Source organism: Elephas maximus, chromosome 7 (assembly GCF_024166365.1).
Source record: "Elephas maximus indicus isolate mEleMax1 chromosome 7, mEleMax1 primary haplotype, whole genome shotgun sequence".
Taxonomy (NCBI): domain Eukaryota; kingdom Metazoa; phylum Chordata; class Mammalia; order Proboscidea; family Elephantidae; genus Elephas; species Elephas maximus.
In genome coordinates this window covers 105,423,347-105,447,343 of record NC_064825.1, presented here as the reverse complement: position 1 = coordinate 105,447,343, position 23,997 = coordinate 105,423,347, and the positions used below count along the sequence as shown (strand labels likewise).

The window sequence follows — 23,997 nt, the reverse complement described above, 5'->3', positions numbered from 1 at the left end:
GTTAAGTGTTACAGCTGCTAACCAAGAGGTCAGCAGTTACGATCCACCAGGCACTCCTTGGAAACTCTATGGGGAGGTTCTACTCTGTCCCATAGGGCAGCTATGAGTCAGAATCGACTCGACAGCAGTGGGTTTGTTTGTTTTTTTCTTTTTTGCCAATGTCTCCAGAGCAGCTTGGACTTCTTCCTTCAGTACCGTCGGTTCCTGGTCATGTGCTACCTCTTGAAACGGTTGAAAATCGACTAATTCTTTTTGGTATAAAGACTCTGTGTTTTCCTTCCATCTTCTTTTGATGCTTCCTGTGTCCTTTAATATTTTCCCCATAGAATCATCCACTATTGCAACTCGAGGCTTGACTTTTTTCCTCAGTTCATTTGGTTTGAGAAACACTGAGCGTATTCTTCTCTTTTGGTTTTCTATCTCCAGCTCTTTGAACATGTCGTTATAATACTTTACTTTGTCTTCTCAAGCTGCCCTTTGAAATTTTCTGTTCAGTTCTTTTATTTCATCATTTCTTTCTTTTGCTTTAGCTGTTCGATGTTCATAACCAAGTTTCAAAATCTCCTCTGACATACGTCTTGGTGTTTTCTTTCCTTTCTGCATTTTCAATGACCTCTTACTTTCTTCATGTATGATGTCCTTGATGTCATCCCACAACTCGTCTGTTCTTTGGTCACTAGTGTTCAGTGTGTCAAATCTATTCTCTAGATGGTCTCTAAATTCAGGTGGGATACACTCAAGGTCATGTTTGGCTCCCTGTCTATCACTCTTTTGTACTGTGGGGGTTTGTGTGTTGCTGTGATGCTGGAAGCTATGCCACGTATTCAGGGTCACCCATGGAAGACAGGTTTCAGCTGAGGTTCCAGACTAAGGCGGACTAAGAAGAAGGATCCAGCAGTTTACTTCTGAAAAGCATTAGCCAGTGAAAACCTTATGAATAGCAGCAGAACATTGTCTGATATAGTGCTGGAAAATGAGCCCCCCAGGTTGGAAGGCACTCAAAAGACAACCGGGGAAGATCTGCCTTCTCAATGTAGAGTTGACCTTAATGACGTGGATGGAGTAAAGCTTTCAGAACCTTCATTTGCTGATGTGGGATGACTCAAAATGAGAAGAAACAGCTGCAAACATCCATAAATAATCAGAACCTGGAATGTACAAAGCATGAATCTAGAAAAATTTGAAATAATCAAAAATGAAATGGAACACATAAACATTGATATCCTAGGCATTAGTGAGCTGAAATGGGATGATATTGGCCCTTTTGAAGGAGACAATCATATTATCTACTATGCTGGGAATGACAACTTGAAGAGAAATGGTTTTGCATTTGTCATCAAAAAGAACATTTTAAGATCTAGCCTGAAGTAACACTGTCAGTGATAGGATAATATCCATATGCCTACAAGGAAGACAATTTAATACGATTTTTATCCAAATTTACAAACCAACCACTAAGGCCAAAGATGAAGAAATAGAAAATTTTTAACAGCTGCTGCAGTCTGAAATTGATCAAACATGCAATCAGGATGCATTGATAATTACTAGTGATTGGAATGCAAAAGTTGGAAACAAAGAAAAAGGATCAGTAGTTGTAAAATATGGCCTTGGTGATAGAAACAATGCCAGAAATCAAATGATAGAATTTTGCAAGACCAACAACTTCTTCATTGCAAATACCTTCTTTTAACAACATAAAGGGCGACTATACACATGGACCTCACCAGGTGGAACACACAGGAATAAATTGACTACATTTGTGGAAAGAGATGATGTAGAAGCTCAATATCATCAGTCAGAACAAGGCCAGTGGCCAACTGTGGAACAGACCATCTATTACTCGTATGCAAGTTCAAGCTGAAACTGAAGAAAATCAGAGCCTAAGTCCACAACAGGGGGAAGATTGAGTGGGTACAAAATTGTGTCTCCATTACCTCCCAATTTCCAATGTGCTGTCATGAATAATAATACACAAAAGTTATTTTTATGGGTGATTTATATTTTTTATTCTGGTAAATATATATATATATGAAAACACATGATTTCTTTATGTTCAACTCAGTGACACTAATTGCAATAATTATGCTGTGCAACCATTACCAGTATGTATTGCCAAAAAGTAATTTTTAAAAATAAACAGCACTCACCTGTGCAATGTTCATTACAGCACTTTTCACAATAGCCAGAAAGAGGAAAGAACTGAAACTTTAGTCAACAAATTATTGGATAAACAAAGTGTGACATATACACCCAATGGGAGACTGCTCAGCCATAAAGAGAAATGAAATTCTGACTCATGCCACACATGCCGCAACATGGATGAACCTTGAAAACACCATGCTGAGTGAAAAAAGTCAATCTCAAAAGAAGAAATATTGTATGATCTGATTTATATGAGATAAGCAAACATAGAGAAACCAAAGATTATTAGTAGTTATTAGGGATGAGAGGGAAAGAGAAAGAAGGGATTTTTGCTAAGGGGGCAATGAGTTTATGTCAATTTACTGGAATCATTTGGAAAAAGATAGGGAGAATGGTTACACAACATGAAGAATGTAATTTATTTCTCCAAATTGTACATGTAGAAATTGTTGACTCGATGTATTTTTTCTTATGTATACTTTCACTATTACCAATGTATATATAGATATAGGTAGCTCACATGCAAGTTCAAATGCTCATATGCAAGTCCAGGCTGAAACTGAAGAAAATTAGAACAAGTCCACAAGAGCTAAAGTGTGACCTTGAGTGTGCCTTACCTGAATGTAGAGACCACCTGAACAGTAGATTTGATGTCTTGAACACTAATGAGGGAAGAACAGACCAGTTGTGGAATGACATCAAGGACATCATACATGAAGAAAGCAAGAGGTCAATAAAAAGACAGGAAGGAAACAAAAGACCAAAATGGATGTTAGAAGGCACCCTGAAACTTGCTCTTGAACATCAAGTAGCTAAAGCAAAAAGAAGAAATGGTGAAGTAAGAGAGTGAACAGAAGATTTCTAATGGTGGCTTAAGAAGACAAAGTAAAGTATTATAATGACACGTGCAAAGACCTGGAGATAGAAAACTAAAAGTGAAGAACATGTTCGGCATTTCTGAAGCTGAAAGATCTGAAAAAAAAAATCCAAACCTCAAGTTGCAATATTGGAAGATTCTATGGGGAAAATATCAAAAGACACAGCAAGCATCAAAAGAAGATGGAAGGAATACATAGCTTCACTATACCAAAAAGAATTGGTCTACATCAACCATTTCAGGACGTAGCATATGATCAGGAACTGATGGTACTGAAGGAAGAATTCCAAGCTACACTGAAGACATCGGCAAAAAACAAAGCTCCAGGAATTGACAGAATAACAATTGAGATGTTCCAACAAATGGATGCTGCACTGGAAGTGCTCACTCATCTAAGCCAAGAAATTTGGAAGACAGCTACCTGGCCAAGCTACTGGAACAGATTCATATTTATGCCTATTCCAAAGAAAGGTGACCCATCCAAATACAGAAATTATCGAACGATATCCTTAATATCACATGCAAGCAAAATTTTGCTGAAGATGATTCAAAAGATGTTGCAGAATAAAATTGACAGGGAACTGCCAGATATTCAATGTGGATTCAGAAAAAGACATAAAACAAGGGATATCATGGATGATGTCAGATGGATCCTGGTTGAAGGCAGAGAATACCAGAAAGATATTTACCTGTGTTTTATTGATTACACAAAGATATTTGACTGTGTGAATCATAACAAATTATGAATAACATTGGGAAGAATGTGAATTCCAGAACACTTGATTTTGCTCATGAGGAGCATGTACATAGATCAAGAAGCAGTCATTTGAACAGAACAAGGGATACTGCGTGGATTAAAGTCAGGAAAGGTGGGCATCAGGGTTGTATCATTTCACCATACTTATTCAACCAGTGAAACTCTGGTGGTGTAGTGTTTAAGCCTTTGGTTGCTAACCAAAAGGTCAGTAGTTTGAATCTACTAGCTCCTCCTTGAAAACACTATGGCTCAGTTCTACTCTGTCTTATACAGTTGCTAGGAGTCAGAACTGACTTGATGACAATGCTTTTGGTTTGGTTTATTCAATCTGTATGCTGAGAAAATCGTTAGAGAAGATGGACTATGTGAAGAAGAATGGGGCATCAGGATTGAAGAAAAACTTATTGATAACCAGCATTAGCCAGATGAGACAAACTTGCTTGCTGAAAGGGTAGAGGACTTGAAGCACTTACTGATGAAAATCAAAGACCACAGCCTTCAGTATGGATTACACCTCAACATAAAGAACAATCCTCACAACTGTACCAATGAGCAACATTATGATAAATGGAGAAAAATTTGAACTTGTCAAGGATTTCATTTTACTTGGATTCACAATCAACACCCATGGAAGCAGGAATCTAGAAATCAAAAGAAGCATTGCATTTGGCAAATCTGCATAAGGGACCTCTTTAAAGTGTTGAAAAACAAAGACGTCACATTGAAGACTAAGGTGCACCTGATCCAAGCCATGGTGTTTTCAATTGTCTCATATGCATGTGAAAGCTGGACAATGAATAAGGAAGACTGACGAAGAATTGAGCCTTAGAATTTTGGTGTTTGCAAAAAATATTGAATATACCATGGACTGCCAAAAGAATGAACAAATTTGTCTTGGAAGAAGTACAACCAGAATGCTCTTTAGAAGCAAAGACGGCAAGACTACTTCTCACATACTTTGGACATGTTACCTGGATGAATCAGTCCCTGGAGAAGGACATCATGCTTGGTAAAGTACAGTGTCATCAAAAAAGAGGAGGACTGTCAAGGAGATGGATTGACACAGTGGCTGCAATAATGGGCTCTAGTATGACAAGGATTGTGAGGATAGCACAGGACCGGGCAGTGTTTTGTTCTGTTGTACATAGGGTAGCTATGAGTTGGAACCAACTCAACAGCACTTAACAACAACAACAACAGCAAAGATAGATAGCTAGTGAGAGAGAGGAAAAAAAAAAAAGAACTATTTTTTCTTGAAACCGTTATGGTAACACATATGTTTCCTTAAAAAGCTTTATCCTTGCACGAGTCAACTATATGAGTAGAAAGAGCCCCCAAAATCTGTTTATTTCTGCTCTTTGGTTATCCACCAAACAACCAGAAAATATTTAAGAGCAACATTTAATGATCCTTTATTTTGGAAATTCTTATTCTAGAGCCTGTGAGAATTTCCAGAGAAACAGACAATAAAATAATAATAATTCAAGACCAAATGGGTTACGTGTGATGAATGTTATACAATCATAAAATCATTGGATTGGGGTCAGTTGACATGTGGTTGGGGGAAGGGAATCAGACAGTGATTAAAGAAAATAAAGGCTAAGCATTATAGGAAAGTCATATATCTAAACGGGGCAGTGAAGAATTTTTTTTCAGAAATGGAGACAGACATGATGAACAATGGGAAATATATGAAAATCAAGTAGTAGAGAGGATCTGAGCTTCATTACATGTGTGATTTGACTGGAGGATGATGCAGATTCAACGTTGCCATAAAGCATAGCTTTAAATTCAGTAGTTAATGGACATTGAAGAAAACTTCGGTCTTTGCTAAAGTTGTTGCAGCATTCACACGGGAAAAATACAGAACAACCAGGAATCTAATTAATCACTTGTTGGCATAACACAGGAAAATGAGGGCAGAGCCTAGGGATTTAAGTCCCAAATGCTACTAAGCAAAAGTAAAATGTGACCTGCCGAGTGTTCAGCTGCCCAAAATCAGAAGAGAAAGACATGCTCATCTAAGGTAGGATTCTGAATTGAAAAATCAAGAGTATAGAAAAAACTTGGGGGGGAAATATGAGGAATCAAATGTTGAGGAAATTATAAATGAAGCATTTTATGCCCACTTTTTCACTTAAATAAACTCTGCAATCTAACAACCAAACCATAATATCTTATGGTGGAAGCTGTGTGAATACGGCTGACCTAATTTGTATGAATAAAGGAGATAATTTATTAATTTACATTGTAACTAAAAATCATAAGTAAAACATTACTTTTTATTACTGTTCAAGTGATATCACTATATATGTGAATTTAAGATTTCTTCTAGTGCTTTTTCAACCCTAATTGAGGAATCACATTAAAAATACCAATGTGCATAAATTCTAGTTTGCATGGACCACACACTATAATACCTAAATACATAAAGAAATAAAAATCATACCACCACTCAGTTTTTATATACCAACACAGAGGTTCGTACACACTCACAGACACACACATACACAAGGAAATGAACCCTTAATATTTCTAAAACATTTATTTTTCCTCTTCCTATTTTCATTTTTTATGTAAAATTAATTTTAAAAATCCAAAGAGATTACAAATGTGTGTGTTAAATCCTGTATTTCCCACTTTTTTCATTTCTCTTTAGTTTGTCAACACACATATCCTTTGGGATCTGGTCAGTCATATAACTGGACCATAAATGGTCATCAAAGAGGATATGAAGTGTGATAGAAAAGTCCAATAAAACGTGTTTTGCTCATGTTTAGTTATTCTGATAAAACTAAAGACATCATGCACCAAAATGGTAACATTGTAACTTTCACTTAGTAACTTACATGCAGGACTATTTATTGTTGCTGAATCTTTAGCATCAATTATGTCTCTGGATGAATACAAAAAAGTGTGATTGCTTTTTTTGTGCAAACAGGTATTTATTTTTACATGTCAAATGTTTAGGCCTGCATCTTCTGGCTTTGTCTCTCTGACTATCATGTTTTTTTAATATAATATTTTTACTGGAATGAGCATTAGATTTATTCAAACTTACTGTCTCAGATAATATACAATTGTCATATGGCACAGGTGACACATGGATTTGGAGTCCAAGCTTCTGAACTTAATATTCAAGAAGTTTTGAATTTTTTCAGTAAGATAAAAATGCCCCTTTTTCAGTGACTTTTATCTGAACAAGTTCCTGAGGGTAAAGTAGGCAATTTACAGAAGGAATGTGTTCTGTCTTACAGATAATATTTTGCTGACGTCCACTAGAGTTAAACTCTGAAATATCATTTTCTTGATCATTTTTATAACCATTTAGAATAAGAACAAAGAAGAATGGATGAAGAAAATTGCTCCTCCTTGACTGAATTCCACTTCGTGGGAATTACTAATAACTCTGAGATCAAAGTGACCATATTCACCTTGTTTCTGGTGGTTTATTTCATTATTCTTGTGGCAAATCTTGGAATGATCATTTTAATAAGAATGGACTCCCAGCTTCAAACACCAATGTACTTTTTCCTCAGCCACCTCTCCTTCTGTGACCTGAGCTATTCCACAGCAATTGGGCCCAAGATGCTGGTGGACCTCTTAGCCAAAGACAAGTCAATTTTTTTCTATGGCTGTGCTCTGCAATTCTTCATCTTCTGTATCTTTGCAGATTCTGAGTGTCTCCTGCTGGCAGTGATGGCCTTTGACAGGTACAAGGCCATTAGCAACCCCTTGCTCTATACAGTCAACATGTCCAGCAGGGTGTGCTCCATGTTTATGGTTGGTATTTATCTGGTGGGCATAGTGGATGCTTTGATACACACCACGTTAACTTTCCGCTTATGTTTCTGTGGATCAAATGAAATTAATCATTTCTTCTGTGATACTCCTCCGCTTCTGTTGCTATCTTGTTCAGATACACAGGTCAATGAGTTAGTGATATTCATTGTTTTTGGCTTCATTGAACTGAGTACCCTTTCAGGGGTTTTAGTTTCTTACTGTTACATCATCCTCTCAGTCTTAAAGATCCACTCTTCTGAGGGAAAGTTGAAAGCTTTCTCCACCTGCACTTCTCATTTAACTGCTGTTGCAATGTTCCAGGGAACTATGCTCTTTATGTATTTCCGGCCAAGTTCTTCCTACTCTCTAGATCAAGACAAGATGACTTCATTGTTTTATACCCTTATTATTCCCATGTTCAACCCCCTGATATACAGCCTAAGAAATAAAGATGTGAAAGAAACGTTGGAAAAACTGAAAAATAAAATGCTGTTCTAAATAGTTACACATATGAGGAGTGGTAGTTTTCTTCAAATCATATAGTGAAGTGTCATGTGCTCTCAAATTCTTTAGTACAATGAGTATTCATTCAAATTCTCTACTGCACCAATTACTAGGTACTTTGCTAAATATTTTTTTTTCCTAAATAAGCTATACTTTCTTATCTGTCTTCAATTTAAATATAGTACTGTCTAATTTTAGAAAACTTTCCAGTCTCCTTATTAAAGTATGAAAATTTGACTTGTTCAATTTTTGTTTTAATGCATTAACTGAATTATTCTAGGAGTTATTGATCGTTTATTTAACATCTACTATACTTCTTGACATTTTGTATTTTATGGCCAATCCAGTGATTACTATACTAATGGATTCTATAATACAGTATAAATGGCAAATTTATTTAGGTAATAATTCATAACAAACTACAAAACATGATGAAATGAAAAAGCAAGGTGCTCTTAATCCAAAGTAAAATGTCTCAATCAACTGTGAAAAGAAGAAAGACTTTGAAATGGGCACATATAGTTTCTGATCTAAATGAAGAATGGAAATGCAAAGTGGGAGAGAGGAACTTATTCCAGGCAGAAGGATTGGCAATTAGTGGTCATCAGGTGCATATGACTATGTCTTTTTAGAGGAAATGAAGCCTCAAATTATTAGATATTAAAAAGCAAAGAAAAGGACCTTGGTGAAGCCCATTCTTATGCTGTAATTCTTAACTCATCACTTCCTTCCCTCCAACATCTCCCCACCCCACCTCAGGCATGGACAAATTCCCCTAGTCTTGGTTCATAAACCACCTTCCCCTCGGGGTGTCATTTTATCTGTCACTTGGTTTGTTAAATCATTGTTTATAAGCTGAGATTAAGAGCACTCTGTGCCATTGAATGTTCCATCCCTGTTATAACAAGCACATGCATTGTGTCCATGACATAGGATTGGTAAACAGATACACAATAAAATCAACATATTCCGTACTCCATAACATTGTTCATATGGTAGTCAAAACACAACTAACTGAGAGAATAGTATATGCCTTGATCATGTTTTTTACATCTTGTAAGAAAGTTCATAATATGGTTGTGGTTATTAGAGGTAATGGACCTATGAAGATATGCATATTAATTACTTGAGAATTAAAGAACATGCATTTGGGTACTTTCTTTATGTGCGACAACTTCATTGGGCTCTGTTCTAGTTTTTTGATAGCCAAAACCAAGCAAGAGGCTGGTTTGGAAACATGGATATAGCCTTATATCTAAAGGACTATACAAGACTCAGGAAAACATGGTGACATAGTAGTTAACATTTATGGCTGCTAATCAAAAATTCAGCAGTCCTAATCCACCAAGCACTCCTTGGAAACTCTAGGGATCACTTCTACTCTGTCCTATAGGGTCCTTGTGAGCTGGAATCTACTCAATGGCAATGGGATATACAGGACTCAAGGACACTCTTAATCACTCACTACAACGTGAAAGCTAAAAGCCACTGAATGTCATGGGCAATATAGCTGCCATTGCAAAAGGTCATTTTATGAAAACTTTTCTGTCAAAACATTAAATCAAGAATTGATTAACACGTTCTTTGAGTTAGATAAAATATTTTAGACTTTGGGAACCATATGGTTTCTGACACAGCATCTCATAACTGCCCTTGTTTGACAAAACAGCCATATGCAGTAATTAATAAATGCATGAGAAGATTGTGCTCCAATTATAACTTATGGCTCATAGTTTGCCTACCCTGCATAGGATTAGATAAATAATGTATGGTATATGTGTACATTAAAATACTACTCAGTGAGGTGGGGCCAAGATAGAGGAGTAGTCAGATGCTTCCGGTGATCCCTCTTACAACAAAGCCCTGAAAAAACAAGTGAATCAATTATATAGATATATGACAAGCTAGGAACACTGAGCATCAAAGCAAAGTTAAGAAATTGGACTGAGTGATAGGGGAGGGAGAGACGGTGCAGAACTAGCAAGGGCTAGCCGAGCCCACGGCAATGCCTCAGCCCTGATTCCTTTGCACAACTCTGATGGGGCTGATGGTAGTTTTGGTGGATAAAGCCACTTCAGTGATCTTGGCAGGGACTCAGCCAGTCACACAAAGACTACTCATGCCTCTGGAATCTGAGATAAAACAGTGCTTTTGGTACAAGATAGGTGATTTTGCCTAATTTATCACTTGGATCTAATAGGTCCTCCTTTTGAAAGAACTCTTTCCTATCTATCTGATCCCTCCTGCCTCTACCCCAGCTGGCCTCATTAACAGTTGATTTCCCTGGGCCTGAGAAAGGTCTTGCTGTGCTCCCTGAGTCATTCTCCTGTCCTTGGAGAAGCAACGAATTAACAAATGGGAGAAAAATACTCTGCCAACTCCCCTAATCTGGAAACTCAGAGCAGAAGCAGCTCCATTCCAAGCACAAGTGATCCACAGACTCTTTCACCCATGCATGGATCCTGGTGGCTCCAATACACCAGATGGGAACTGGCAATTATATTGCAAGGGCAAATCTGTTTGAGGCCTGACTGTACCTGTTTCAGCTGGGTGGTGGAAGGGCAGCTTTTGGACATTTCATACTGCTCTGCCTATAAACAGGGCCTTCACCTACCTACAGCAGAGGCCTGAGGACTGGAGGCTCCAACCATGCCACCTAGCCACCTGCAAAAGGGCTCTAAGGATAAGTGGTGCCTACCACTCCTTACATGTAAAAGCATTGGTTGCCTATTGTACAGCTGCAGAGCCCACCCACAAAAGCACTCTAGAGAACAGGGATGTGCCTTCCTCACAGACACTCAGGGGAAGGTTGTCAGACCCCTGCCTTCCTCAGAGTGTGACCCCCCACCCCGTTACTACCAGAAACCTGTGCATACACCAATCACCACTGCTCCTCTAAGATAGTAGGTGAGAGCCTAGCCTATACCACACGCTAGGTGACTGACTATCAGGACACCTGAGTTGAATCTATACAAGAATAGTGAATGGACTCCTAGGCTCATATACTTGGCAACAGATCTAGCCATCTGATAACAGGACATTACTACTTCAAAGGCTCCAATAATCAAGTTAGCTTACTCTAGTAGCCTATCTTGGTATATCAAAACAAAATAAATCAAGAAACTAGGACTTGGTAAACAAACATAAAATAAATTAATGCAATAACTTATAGATGGCTCAGAGGCAACAGTCAATATAAAATCACATAAAGAAGCTGACCATGATTACTTCAGCAGACTTCCAAAACAAAAAATCAAGGACTCTCCCGGAAGATGAATTCCTGACATGACCAGATGTAGAATTCAAAAGATTAATACAGAACACTTAAAGACATCAGGAATGAGATCAGGCAAAATGAAGAACAAGCCAAAGAACACACAGATAAAGCAGTTGAAGAAATTAACGAGATTATTCAAGAAAATAATGAAAAAATTTAATAAGCTGCAAGAATCCAGGGAGAGACAGCAATCAAAAATTCAGAAGATTAACAATAAAAGCTAAATGACGAAGAGAAACCCGATAACTGGGAGCTCCTAAAAATCAAACACCTATGCTCATCTAAAGACTTCTCCAAAAGAGTCAAAAGACCACCTACAGACTGGGAAAGAATTTTCAGCTATGACATCTCCGACCAACGCCTGATCTCTAAAATCTACATGATTCTGTCAAAACTCAACCACAAAAAGACAAACAACCCAATCAAGAAGTGGGCAAAGGATATGAACACACATTTCTCTAAAGAAGATATTCAGGCAGCCAACAGATACATGAGAAAATGCTCTCGATCATTAGCCATTAGAGAAATGCAGATTAAAACTATGATGAGATTCCATCTCACTCCAACAAAAAACAAGGCTGGCATTAATCCAAAAAACACAAAATAATAAATGTTGGAGAGGCTGCGGAGAGATTGGAACTCTTATACACTGCTGGTGAGAATGTAAAATGGTACAACCACTTTGGAAATCTATCTGGCGTTATCTTAAACAGTTAGAAATAGAACTACCATACAACCCAGAAATCCCACTCCTCGGAATATACCCTAGAGAAACAAGAGCCTTCACACAAACAGATATATGCACACCCATGTTTATTGCAGCTCTGTTTACAATAGCAAAAAGCTGGAAGCAACCAAGGTGTCCATCTACGGATGAATGGGTAAATAAATTGTGGTATTTTATATTCACACAATGGAATACTACGCATCGATAAAGAACAGTGATGAATCTGTCAAACATTTCATAACATGGAGGGACCTGGAAGGCATTATGCTGAGCAAAATGAGTCAGAGGCAAAAGGACAAATATTGTATAAGACCACTATTACAAGATCTTGAGAAATAGTATAAACTGAGAAGAACACATACTTTCGTGGTTATGGGGGGGGGAGGGAGGGAGGGAGGGAGAGGGTTTTTTACTGATTAATTAGCTGAAAAGAACTGCTTTAGGTGAAGGGAAGGACAACACTCAATACATGGAAGGTCAGCTCAACTGGACTGGACTGGACCAAAAGCAAAGAAGTTTCCGGGATAAACTGAATACTTCAAAGGTCAGTGAAGCAAGGGCGGGGGTTTGGGAACCATGGTTTAAGGGGACTTCTAAGTCAATTGGCAAAATAATTCTATTATGTGAACATTCTGCATCCCACTTTGAAATGTGGCATCTGGGGTCTTAAAAGCTAACAAGCGGCCATCTAAGATGCATCAAGTGGTCTCAACCCACCTGGATCAAAGGAGAATGAAGAACACCAAGACAACTAAGAGCCCAAGAGACAGAGAGGGCCACATGAACCAGAGACCTACATCATCCTGAGACCAGAGGAACTAGTTGGTGCCCGGCCACAATCGATGACTGCCCTCACAGGGAGCACAATAGAGAACCCCTGAGGGAGCAGGAGATCAGTGGGATGCAGACCCCAAATTCTCATAAAAAGACCATACTTAATGGTCTGGATGTGACTAGAGGAATCCCGGTGGTCATGATCCCCAAACCTTCTGTTGGCACAGGACGGGAACCATCCCCGAAGACAATTCATCAGACATGAAAGGGACTGGACAGTGGGTGGGAGAGAGATGCTGATGAAGAGTGAGCTAATTATATCACGTGGCCACTTGAGACTGTGTTGGCATCTCCTGTCTGGAGGGGGGATGGGAGGATAGAGAGAGTTGGAGGCTGCCAAAGTTTTCACGAAAGGAGAGACTGGAAGGGCTGACTCATTAGGGGGAGAGCAAGTGGGAGTAAGGAGTAAGATGTATATTAACTTATATGTGACAGACTGACTTGATTTGTAAACGTTTACTTGAAGCTCAATAAAAGTTAATAAAAAATATATATATATAATTTGCCATGACTAAGTGGGATTCATACCAGGTATACAGGGATGGTTCAACATTAGAAAAACAATCAATATAATCTATCACATAAATAAAACAAAAGACAAGAACCACAGGATCTTATCAATTGATTCAGAAAAGGCATTTGACAAAGGCCAACACACATTCATTGTAAAAACTTTCAGCAAAATAGGAATAGAAGGAAAATTCCTCAACATTATAAAGGGCATTTACACAAAGCCAACATCCAACATCATCCTAAAGGAAGAGAGCCTGAAAGCATTCCCCTTCAAAACAGGAACCAGGCAAGGATGCCCTTTATCACCACACTTTTTCAACATTATGCTGGAAGTCCTAGCCAGAGTAAGTAGGCTAGATAAAGAAAAAAAGGCATCCAAATTGGCAAAGAAAAGTATCTCTGCAGATGACATGATCTTATACACAGAAAAAACATAAAGAATCCTCAAGAAAACTACTGGCACTAATAGAAATGTTCAGTGGAAAATCAGGATACAAGCTAAACATACATAAATCAGTTGCATTCCTCTACACCAACAAAGAGGGCATTGAAGAGGAAATCACCAAATCAATACGATTTACAATAGCCCATAAGAAGATAAAATACTTAGGAATAAATCGAACTGGAGATTTAAAATACCTATACAAAGAAAACTATAAGAGTATGGCAAGAAACCAAAAGAGACATACATAAGTGGAAAAACATACCTTGCTTGTGGATAGGAAGACTCAACATTGTAAAAATGTCTATTCTGCCCAAAGCAATCTATAGATACAGTGAAATCCTATCCAAATACAAGTAACAATTTTTAATGAGATGGAGAACAAATCACCACCTTCATATGGCAGAGAAAGAGGCCCCGTATAAGTAAAGCATTACTGAAAAAGAACAAAGTGGGAGGCCTCACACGGCCTGATCTTAGAGCATATTATACCGCCACAGTAGTCAAAAGAACCTGGTACTGGTACAACAGGTACATAGACCAGTGGAACAGAATTCAGAATCCAGACATAAAACCATCCACATATGAGCCCAATGGTCCAAAACCTGTTAAATGAGAAAAAGACAGTGTCTTTAAAAAATGGTGCTGGCATAACTGCATATCCATCTGCAAAAAAAATGAAAAAAGACCCATACATCACACCATGAAAAAAACCCAACTCAAAATGGATCAAACACCTAAAAATAAAATCTTAAACAATAAAAATCACAAAAGAAAAAACACGGACAACACAGTTGTTGTTCTTAGGTGCCATCGAGTCAGTTCTGACTCATAGCAACCCTATGCACAACAGAAGGAAGCACTGCCTGGTCCTGAGCCATTGTTACATTCGTTGTTATGTTTGAGCTCATCGTTGCAGCCACTGTGTCAATTCACCTCGTTGAAGGTCTTCCTCTTTCCGCTGACCTTGTACTCTGCCAAGCATGATGTCCTTCTCCAGGCAATGATCTCTCCTGACAACATGTCCAAAGTATGTAAGACGCAGTCTTGCCACCCTTGCTTCTAAGGAGCATTCTGCTTGTACTTCTTCTAACACAATTTGTTCATTCTTTTGGCAGTCCATGGTATGTTCAATATGATTCACCAACACCATAATTCAAAGGCGTCAATTCTTTTTCGGTCTTCCTTATTCATTGTTCAGCTTTCACACTCATTTATGATGCGATTGAAAATACCATTCTTTAGGTCAGGCACACCTTACTCTTCAAGGTGACATCTTTGCTCTTCAACACTTTAAAGACATCCTTTGCAGCAGATTTGCCCAATACAATGCATCTTTTGATTTCTTGACTGCTGCTTCCATGGCTGTTGATTGTGGATCCAAGTAAAATGAAATCCTTGACAACTTCAATCTTTTCTCCGTTTATCATGATGTTGCTCATTGGTCCAGTTGTGAGGGTTTTTGTTTTCTTTATGTTGAGGTGTAATCCATACTGAAGGCTGTGGTCTTTGATCTTCATTAGTAAGTGCTTCAAGTCCTCTTCACTTTCAGCAAGCAAGGTTGTGTCATCTGCATAAAGCAGATTGTTAATGATTCTTCCTCCAGTACTAATGTCCTCTTCTCCTTCATATAGTCCAGCTTCTTCAATTATTTGCTCAGCGTAAAGATTGAATAGGTATGGTGAAATAATACAACCCTGATGGGCAACTTTCCTGACTTTAAACCAATCAGTATCCCCTTGTTCTGTCCAAATAACTGCCTCTTGATCCATGTAAAGGTTCCTCATGAGCACACTTAAATGTTCTGGAATTCCCATTCATTGCAATGTTATCCATAATTTGTTATGATCCACACTGTCGAATGTGTTCGCATAGGCAATAAAACACAGGTAAACATCCTTCTGGTATTCTCTGCTTTTGGCCAGGATCCATCTGACATCAGCAATGATATGCCTGGTTTCACGTCGTCTACTGAAATCAGCCTGAATTTCTTGCAGTTTTCTGTCAATATACTGCTGCAGCCATTTTTGAATGATCTTCAGCAGAATTTTGCTTGCTTGTGATATTAGTGATATTGTTCTCTAATTTCCACATTTGGTCAGATCACCTTTCTTGGGAATAGGCATAAATATAGATCTCTTCCAGTCAGTTGGCCAGGAAGCTGTCTTCCATATTTCTTGGCATAGACAAGTGAACACCTCTAGAGCTACATCTGTTTCTTGAAACATCTCAATTGATATTCCATCAATTCCTGGAGCCTTGTTTTTCACAATGCCTTCAGAGGAGCTTGGACTTCTTCATTCAGTACCATTGGTTATTGATCATATGCCACCTCTTGAAATAGTTGAACATCGACTAAATCTTTTTGGTATAATGAGTCTGTGTATTTCTTCCATCTTCTTTTGATGCTTCCTGCGTGGTTTAATATTTTCCGCACAGAATCCTTCACTTTTTCAACTCGAGGCTTGAATTTTTTCTTCAGTTCTTTGAGCTTGAGAAACACCAAGCGTGTTCTTCCCTTGTGGTTTTCCATCTCCAGCTCTTTGCATATTTCATCATAATATTTTACTTTGTCTTCTCAAGACGCCCTTTGAAATCTTCTGTTCAGTTCTTTTACTTCATCAATTCTTCCTTCTGCTTTAGTTGCTCAATGTTCGAGAGCAAGTTTCAGAATGTCCTCTGACATAATCCTCGTCTTTTCTTTCTTTCCTTTCTTTTCAATGACCTCTTGCTTTCTTCACGGATGATGTCCTTGATGTCATTCCACAACTCATCTGGTCTTCGGTTACTAGCATTCAATGCATCAAATCTATTTTTCAGATGGTCTCTAAATTCAGCTGGGATGTACTCAAGGTCATTTTTTGGCTCTCGTGGACTTGTTCTGGTTTTCTGCATTTTCAGCTTGTTTGAACTTGCATATGAGTAATTGATGGTCTGATCCACAGTCAGCCCCTGGCCTTCTTCTGACTGATGATATTGAGCTTTTCCATTGCCTCTTTCCACAGATGTAGTCAATTTGATTACTGTGTGTTCCATCTGGTGAGGTATAGGCACCATTTATGTTGGTGAAAGAAGGTATTTGCAATGAAGAAGTCATTGGTCTTGCAATATTCTATCGTTCTATCTCTGGCATTGTTTCTATCACCAAGGCCATGTTTTCCAACTACTGATTCTTCTTCTTTGTTTCCAACTTATGCTTTCCAATGGCCAGTAAATATCAATGAATCTTGATAGCATGTTTGATCAATTTCAGACTGCACCCACTGATAAAATCTTATTTTTCTTCATCTTTGGCCCTAGTGGTTGGTGCATAAATTTGAATAACAGTCATATTAACTGGTAGGCATATGGATATTATCCTATCACTGACAGCGTTGTACTTCAGGATCAATCTTGAAAAGTTCTTTTTGATGATGAATGCAACACCATTCCTCTTCAAGCTGTCATTCCCAGCGTATAGACTACATGATTGTCCTATTCAAAATGGCCTGTACCAGTCCATTTCAGCTCACTAATGGCTAGGATATTGATGTTTATGTGTTCCATTTCATTTTTGATGATTTCCAATTATCTTAGATTCTTACCTCATACATTCCAAGTTCCGATTATTAATGGATGTTTGCTGCTGTTTCTTCTCATTTTGAGTCATGCCACATCAGCAAATGAAGGTCCCAAAAGCCTTACTCCATCCACATCATTAAGGTCAACTCTACTTTGAGGAGGCAGCTCTTGCCCAGTCATCTTCTGAGTGCCTTCCAACCTGAGGGGCTCATCTTCCAGCACTATATCAGACACTGTTTTACTGCTATTCCTAAGGTTTTCACTGGCTAATGCTTTTCAGAAGTAAACTGTCAGATCCTTCTTCCCAGTTTGCCCTAATATGTGGCATAAACTGTGTACAAAACATTACTAGAAATGTACAAACACCAGAAGAGAAATTAGATGACTGGGAGCTCCTTTAAAAGTCAAACACTTATGCTCATCCAAAGACTTCACCAAAAGGGTAAAAATATTACCTACAGATTGGGAAAAATTTTCAGCTATGACATTTCTGAACAGCAGCTGATCTCTAAAATTTACATGTTATTGCAAAAATTCGACAACAAAAAGACAAATAACCCAATTAAAAAAGGGCCAAAGAATAAGTACAGGCACATCACTAAAGAAGACATTCAGGTAGCTAACAGATACATGAGGATATGGTCACGATCATTAGCCATGAGAAAAATGCAAATCAAAAGTACAATGAGAGTCTATCTCACTCCAACAAGGCTGGTATTAATCCAGAAAACACAAAATAGTAAATGTTGGAGCGGTTGTGGAGAAACTGGAACACTTATACACTGCTGGTGGGAACGTAAAATGGTACAACCACTTCGGAAATTGATTTGGCGCTTCCTTAAAAGCTAGAAATAGAACTACCATACTATCCAGCAATCCCACTCCTCAGAATATATCCCAGAGAAATAAGAGCTTTTACATGAAGAGATACATGTGCGCCCATGTTTATTGCAGCACTGTTTATAATAGCAAAAAATGGAAGCAGCCAAAGTGCTCATCAAAGGATGAATGGATAAAAAAATTTATGGTATATTTACACGATGGAATACTAGGCATCGATAAAGAACAGCAATGAATCTGTGAAACATCTCATAACATGGAGGAATCTGGAAGGCATTATACTGCGTGAAATTAGTCAGTTGAAAAAAGGGCAAATGTTATATGAGACCACTATTATAAGAACTCAGGAAACAGTTTAAACAGAGAAGAAAATATTCTTTGATGGTTATTATGATACGGGGGAGGGAGGAAGGCAGGGAGATGGGGTTTCACTAATTAGATAGTACATAAGAACTAATTTAAGTGACAGGAAAGACGACACACAATACAGGAGAGGTCAGCAAAACTGGACTAAAACAAAAGTAAAGAAGTTTCCTGAACAAACCTAATGCTTCCAAGGCCAGTATAACAGAGGCAGAGGCTTGGGAACAATGGTTTCAGGTAACATCAAGTTCAACTGGCACAATAAAATCTATTAATAAAACTTTCTGCATACCACTTTGGAGAGTGGCTTCTGGTGTCTTAAATGCTAGCAAGCAGCCACCTAAGGTGTGTCATTTGCTCTCAGCCCACATGGAGCACAGGAGAATGAAGAACATGAAAGACACAAGGCAATGATGAGCCCAGGAGACAGAAAAGGCCACATCAATCACAGACTTCATCAGTCTGAGACCAGAAGAACTAGACGATGCCTGGCTACAACTGATGACTGCTGTGACAGGAAACACAACAGAGAATCCCTGAAGGAGCAGGGAAACAGTGGGATGCAGACCCCAAATTCTGATTAAAAGACCAGACTTAATGGTCTGACTGAGACTAGAAGGACCCTGGAAGTCATGGTCCCCAGGCCTTCTGTTAGCCCAAGACCAGAATCATTCCCAAAGCCAACTCTTCAGACAGGGATTGGACTGGACTATAAGATAGAAAATGATACTGGTGAGGAGTGTCTCTTGGATGAAGTAGACACGAGAGACTATGTGGACATCTCCTGTCTGGAGGGGAGATGTGAAAGCCAAGGGGGACAGAAGCTGGCTGAATGCACATGGAAATAGAGGGTGGAGAGAAGGAGTATGTTGTCTCATTAGGGGGAGAACAACTAGAAGTATATAGCAAGGTGTATATAAATTTTTGTATGAGACTGACTTGATTTGTAAACTTTCACTTAAAGCACAATAAAAATAATTAAAAAAAAATACTGCTCAGCAATGAGAATGAATGATCTACTGCCAGCTGCAATAACACGGAAAAATTTCACAAATATTACTGAGCAGAAGAAACAGCAGTGTAAAAACTGTAAGGTTTCACTTCTAAATAGCTCAAAAACATAAAACGAATCTATTATATTTGAAGGCAATTTGTTGTGGGGCCTGTGGACAGTCTCCAAAAAGCTGATAATGTTCTGTTTTTGGTCTGTATTCTGGCTGCAGGGATGTTTTCATTTTTAAAATTTCATTTGCTGTACAATTTATTACTTGAGACTTTTCTATTTAGCTATTGTACCTCAGAAAGTATGTCACAGTCTACTCACTATGAGATAATAAGAAACAGAACATCTATTATTTTTTAAATGTCCAGCAATTTATTGTACACTATAAGTTTTCACAGGATGTTTGTAAATTAATCAATCATACAGCTTTCATAGATTATTTCACTAAATATCTTTTATGTTATTAAAAATGTGCTGCCCTGATAAGAGCAGCGACGTTCTTATAAACCCCCAGTCTCCCTCTGCTAGCCTCGTTTGCAGCACCATGGAGCCTGAGTGGCTCTGGTTGTCTTTGGGGCCAGTTTCATGCATTGAACTTCTTCTTGCATAATAGCTATGCTTCAGTGTCAGACAACTATTTTCCAAAGTAAGAAGTTTATAGGTGAACAGTTCCTTACATAGTAGTATACTAAGGACACTGGTGACACCAGGGAAGCTGTTTAGATACAGATTTAAATTCCAGTAAAATCTTTTTTCTTTTTTCATGAAGAATTGTTTGTACACCAAATGGTCATTATCATAGGATAGATTAAATAAATCAATGTACATGAATAAAAATAAATACAATATTATTCATAATACTTCGCTGAATATAAAGTGTATTTATACTGAAGTCATTTTTCCTTAAAATTTTTAAATCTGGTGGGTTATAAAACAAAACATGATTACCCCTAGGCAGTGAGATTTTGGTTAGCTTTTTCTCCCTTTAAGCAACTGTTTAGCTTTTGCATGTGGCTAAAGGGAGAGTGTGTGTGTGCACGTGTGTAAGGGCATGTGTGGTGTGAGAATGTGTGCATGTTTTAGAGTATATTATGAAATTAAAAGACAATGGTTATATAGGGAGTGGTGAGCCAGAAGTAATGAATCATGGTTGCCTAGAAATCATTTAAGTTTTTTTTTTTTTTAATCAGTATAATCTTGGAAAACAAAGTAGACGGGAAGATAAGAATATTAGGAAATAAATGTGGGCTGTATTCAATGCTTGAACTATTCACTTAAATGAGCTTCTCTATTACAGGGTCTAACTACAAAATTACAGTAATTTTCTTGAGGATCCTTTAGGGTTTTCTGTGTGTAGGCTCACATCATCTGCAAATAGAGATACTTTTACTTCTTCCTTACCAATCTGGATGGCCTGTATTTCTTTTTCTAGCCTAATTGCTCTGGCTAGGACCTCCAGCTGAATAAGAGTGGTGATAAAGGGCATCCTTGTCTGGCTCCGGTTCTCAAGAGGAATGTTTTCAGACCCTCTCCGCTTAGGATGATGTTGGCTGTTGGCTTTGCATAAATGCATTTATTACGTTGAGGTATTTTCCTTCTATTCTTATTTTGCTGAGGGTATTTATCACGAATAGGTGTTGGACTTTGTCAAATGCCTTTTCTGGATCAGTTGATCAGATCGTGTGGTTCCTATCTTTGGTTTTATTTACATGATAGATTTTAGCCGGTATGAATTCAACTTAGTTCTGGTGAATGATTTTTTTTTTTTTTTTTGGTACATTGTTGAATTCTATTGGCTTCAATTTCTTTGAGGATTTTTGCATCTAAGTTCATGAGGGATTTAGGTCTGCAATTTTCTCTTTTTTGTTGTCTTTACCTGGTTTTGATATCAAGGATTTGCTGGCTTCATAGAATGACTTTGGGAGTATTCCATCCTTTTCTATGCTCTGAAATGCCTTTAGTAGTGGTGTTAACTCTTCTCTGAAAGTTTGGTAGAGCTCTGCAGTGAAGCCGCCTGGGCCAGGGCTTTTTTTTTTTTTTGTTGTTGGGAGTTTTTAAATTACCTTTTCAATCTCTTCTTTTATTATGGGTTTATTTAGTTGTTCTACCCCTATTTGTGTTAGTTTAAGTAGGTAGTGTGTTTCTAGAAATTCACCCATTTCTTCTAGGTTTTCAAATTAGTTAGAATACAATTTTTCATAGTAATCTGATATGATTCTTTTTTAATTTCAGTTGAGTCTGTTGCAATATCACCCATCTCATTTCTTATTTGGGTTATTTGTTTCCTCTCCTGTTTTTCTTTTGTTTGGCCAATGGTTTGTCAGTTTTGTCAAAGACCCAGCTTTTGGTCTTATTAACTCTTTCAATTGTTTTTCTGTTGTCTATTTCATTTAATTCTGCTCTAAATTTTATTATTTCCTTTCTTCAGGGAAACCCTGGTGGCATAGTGGTTAAGTACACGGCTGCTAACCAAGAGGTTGGCAGTTCAAATCTGCCAGGTGCTCCTTGGAAACTCTATGGGGCAGTTCTACTCTGTCCTCTAGGGTTACTGTGAGTCAGAATCGACTTGATGACAGTGGGTTTGGTTTTTGGTTTTGGCTTTCTTCTGGTGCCTGAGGGTTTATTTTGTTGCTTTCTTTCTATCTGTTCAACTGGTAGGGGTAATTCTTTGATTTTGGACCTTTTTTCTTTTTTTGGATGTGTGCATTTATTGCTATAAATTGACCTCTGAGCACTGCTTTTGCGGTGTCCCAAAGGTTCTGATTGGAAGTATTCCAATCTCATTGGATTCTACGAATTTCTTTATTCCATCCTTAATTTCTTCTTTAACTCAGTCATCGTTGAACAGGGTGTTGTTCAGTTTCCAAGTGTTTGATTTCTTTCCCCTGCTTTTTCTGTTACTGATTTCTACTTTTATGGCTTTATGGCCAGAGAAGATGCTTTGTAATATTTCAACATCTTGGATCCTGTTAACGCTACCTAATATGCAATCTCTTCTAGAGAATGCTCTAGGTGCATTGGAAAAGAAAGTATATTTGTTTGCTGTTGGGTGGAGTGTTCTGTGTATGTCTGTGAAGTCAAGTTGGTTGATTGTGGCATTTAAAACTGTGCCTTTATTGGAAACCCTGGTAGCATAGTGGTTAAGAGCTATGGCTGCTAATCAAAAAGGTCAGCAGTTCAAATCCACCAGGCACTTCTTGGAAAACATATGGGGCAGTCTACTCTGTCCTATTTAGGGTCACTATGAGTTGGAATCAACTTGATAGCAATGGGTTTGTTTTTGTGTGTGTATATGTGTGTTGTTGTTGTTGTTTCTTTATTGAGCTTCTTTCTGAATGTCCTGTCCTTAATTGAAAGTGGTGTGTTGAAGTCTCCTACTATTATTGTGGAGCTGTCTATCTCACTTTTCAATTCTCTTAGAGTTTCTTTTATGTATCTTTAAGCCCTGTCATTGGGTGCATATTTAATATGGTTATATCTTCCTTGTATATTGTCCCTTTAATCATTATGTAGTGTCCCTCCTTATCCTTTCTGATGGATATAACTGTAAAGTCTATTGTGTCAGAAATTAATAATGCCACTCCTGCTTTTTTTGATTGTTGTTTGTTTGATATCTTTTTTTCCATCCTTTGAGTTTTAGTTGTTTGTGCATTTTAGTCTAAGTTGTATCTCTTGCAGGCAGCATATAGATGGGTCATTTATTTTAATTCTCTCTACCACTCTCTGTTTCTTTACTGGTGCATTTAGTCCATTGACGTTCTGAGTAATTATGGACAGGTATGTCATTTTGTTGTCTTTTTTTGTGTTTTGTTGACAGTTTCTGTTTTCCACTTATTTTTTTGTGCTGAGTAGTTTATCTATTGTCTTTTCTTCTTTTTCATTGTGGTTGATTTTGTTTTTGCTGATTCTTTATGTATTGCTTTCCTTTTTTTTTTTTTAATGTGTAGGATTGTTAGTCTCCTTTCTGGTTACCATAATATCTATCCCTATTTTTCTAAGTTTAAACCTAACTTTTATTTCTTTACATCACCCTGACATTCTCTCCACAGGAAAGATCTATGGCTACATTTTTAGTCTCTCTTTATTGTTTTAATGTTGCCATCTTTTACGTAATGACATCTCTGATTACCTGTTTTGAGCATTTTTTTATCTTGGTTTATTTTTGTGATTTCCTTATATGAATTGATATCTGTTTGCTCTCCTGTGTTCTAGTCTTGGGTCCCAAAACCCAACCTAGTGCCGTCGAGTCGATTCCGACTCAGATATCTGATATTATTGATTTTCTAACCAGAGAACTACCTTTAGTATTTCTTGCAGTTTAGGATTGGCTTTTACAAATTGTTTAAACTTCTGTTTATCTAGAAATGACCTAAT

The 23,997-nt window shown here is 37.8% G+C and overlaps 1 protein-coding gene across 1 annotated transcript; it reads left to right on the top strand.

Moving 5' to 3' along the window:
- Positions 1-7,121: 7,121 nt before the first annotated feature.
- LOC126079365 (olfactory receptor 5W2-like) lies at positions 7,122-8,057 on the top strand. The gene has a single exon (XM_049890338.1). The coding sequence runs from the start codon at positions 7,125-7,127 to the stop codon at positions 8,055-8,057; it is 933 nt and encodes a 310-aa protein (XP_049746295.1). The 5' UTR covers positions 7,122-7,124.
- The last annotated feature ends 15,940 nt before the right edge of the window (positions 8,058-23,997 follow it).

Bases quoted from the DNA above. Each gene is read 5' to 3' on its own strand.
- LOC126079365 (XM_049890338.1), top strand. From the start codon at position 7,125: ATGGATGAAGAAAATTGCTCCTCCTTGACTGAATTCCACTTCGTGGGA.